Genomic DNA, 854 nt, shown 5'->3' with positions numbered 1-854 from the left:
CAAACATGCACTGATAATTTCGGTCATCTAAACGTTTGACATTGGGATTAATATGTGTTTCTGTAAAGTAAACAATTTCTAAACCGTTATGTCTCAACTATGGAAAGCCGTTATGGAAAGCCGTAGGGTACCCTTTCCATACTCAACGTATCATAACTAAAATATTATTTTAGCATTGAATTAAAAAAAGAAGGAAAGAAATATTCAAAAATCAACTCAATCCATTCCTGAAATTACAATATATTGACAAAAATGAAGTGTTAACGCAAAAGATAGCCAAAATAGGAATTTAATCTTTTCCTTTTTTTTGCAAATCGTTTGCCACTACTAGGATTTTTAAAGAGTTTGTTTAAATAGTTAATTTTGATCCTAACAAAGCATTATGCATTGCAATGACAAATGTTCAAAATGAAAAAAAAGTGATCATAAGCCTGGGAGGATTTTACATACATAGTACTTCATATATTGTACTTGTTTTACTAGCACTAGAATGAAAAGTCCGATTCATATTGTAACATTCAATAAAGTTTGTCAATACACGGAATAAAGAATTTGACAAATAGGAACTATTTGCCGGATATGGTTCGTTTCGCCCGAGACCGCCGTAAGGCGTGTTATCAGAGGCCCTACGCGATCACTCTACCCACTATAAAACGGACTTCATTTTAAAGTCATGTCTATATGCTTGGCTTCCTTCGGGTACATGTACGGAAATCGTTCGATATGCTGAAATCTATACTTTTGTTTGCTGTTCTTGTTTTACAGGTGCTATGTAATCACAAATTTGCAGGTAAGTGAAATTTAACTAATATGTTTTGAATTATCATGAAAACAAAATTTATATATGAATTTTT

General features: G+C 32.1%; 1 protein-coding gene across 1 annotated transcript in view; it reads left to right on the top strand.

Moving 5' to 3' along the window:
• Positions 1 to 631: 631 nt before the first annotated feature.
• The window catches only part of LOC117681106 (uncharacterized), an 8693-nt gene continuing 8470 nt past the window's right edge, over positions 632 to 854 (top strand). The window contains exon 1 of the mRNA XM_034444274.2: positions 632 to 790. Coding sequence (XP_034300165.2) covers positions 682 to 790 — 109 coding nt within the window. The 5' untranslated portion in view covers positions 632 to 681. The remainder of the gene's footprint in view (positions 791 to 854) is intronic.

The sequence above is a fragment of the Magallana gigas genome, chromosome 2 (genome assembly GCF_963853765.1).
Source record: "Magallana gigas chromosome 2, xbMagGiga1.1, whole genome shotgun sequence".
Taxonomy (NCBI): Eukaryota; Metazoa; Mollusca; class Bivalvia; order Ostreida; family Ostreidae; genus Magallana; species Magallana gigas.
Note: the sequence above shows the minus strand (reverse complement) of the source record. Positions and strands in the feature narration are given on the sequence as shown.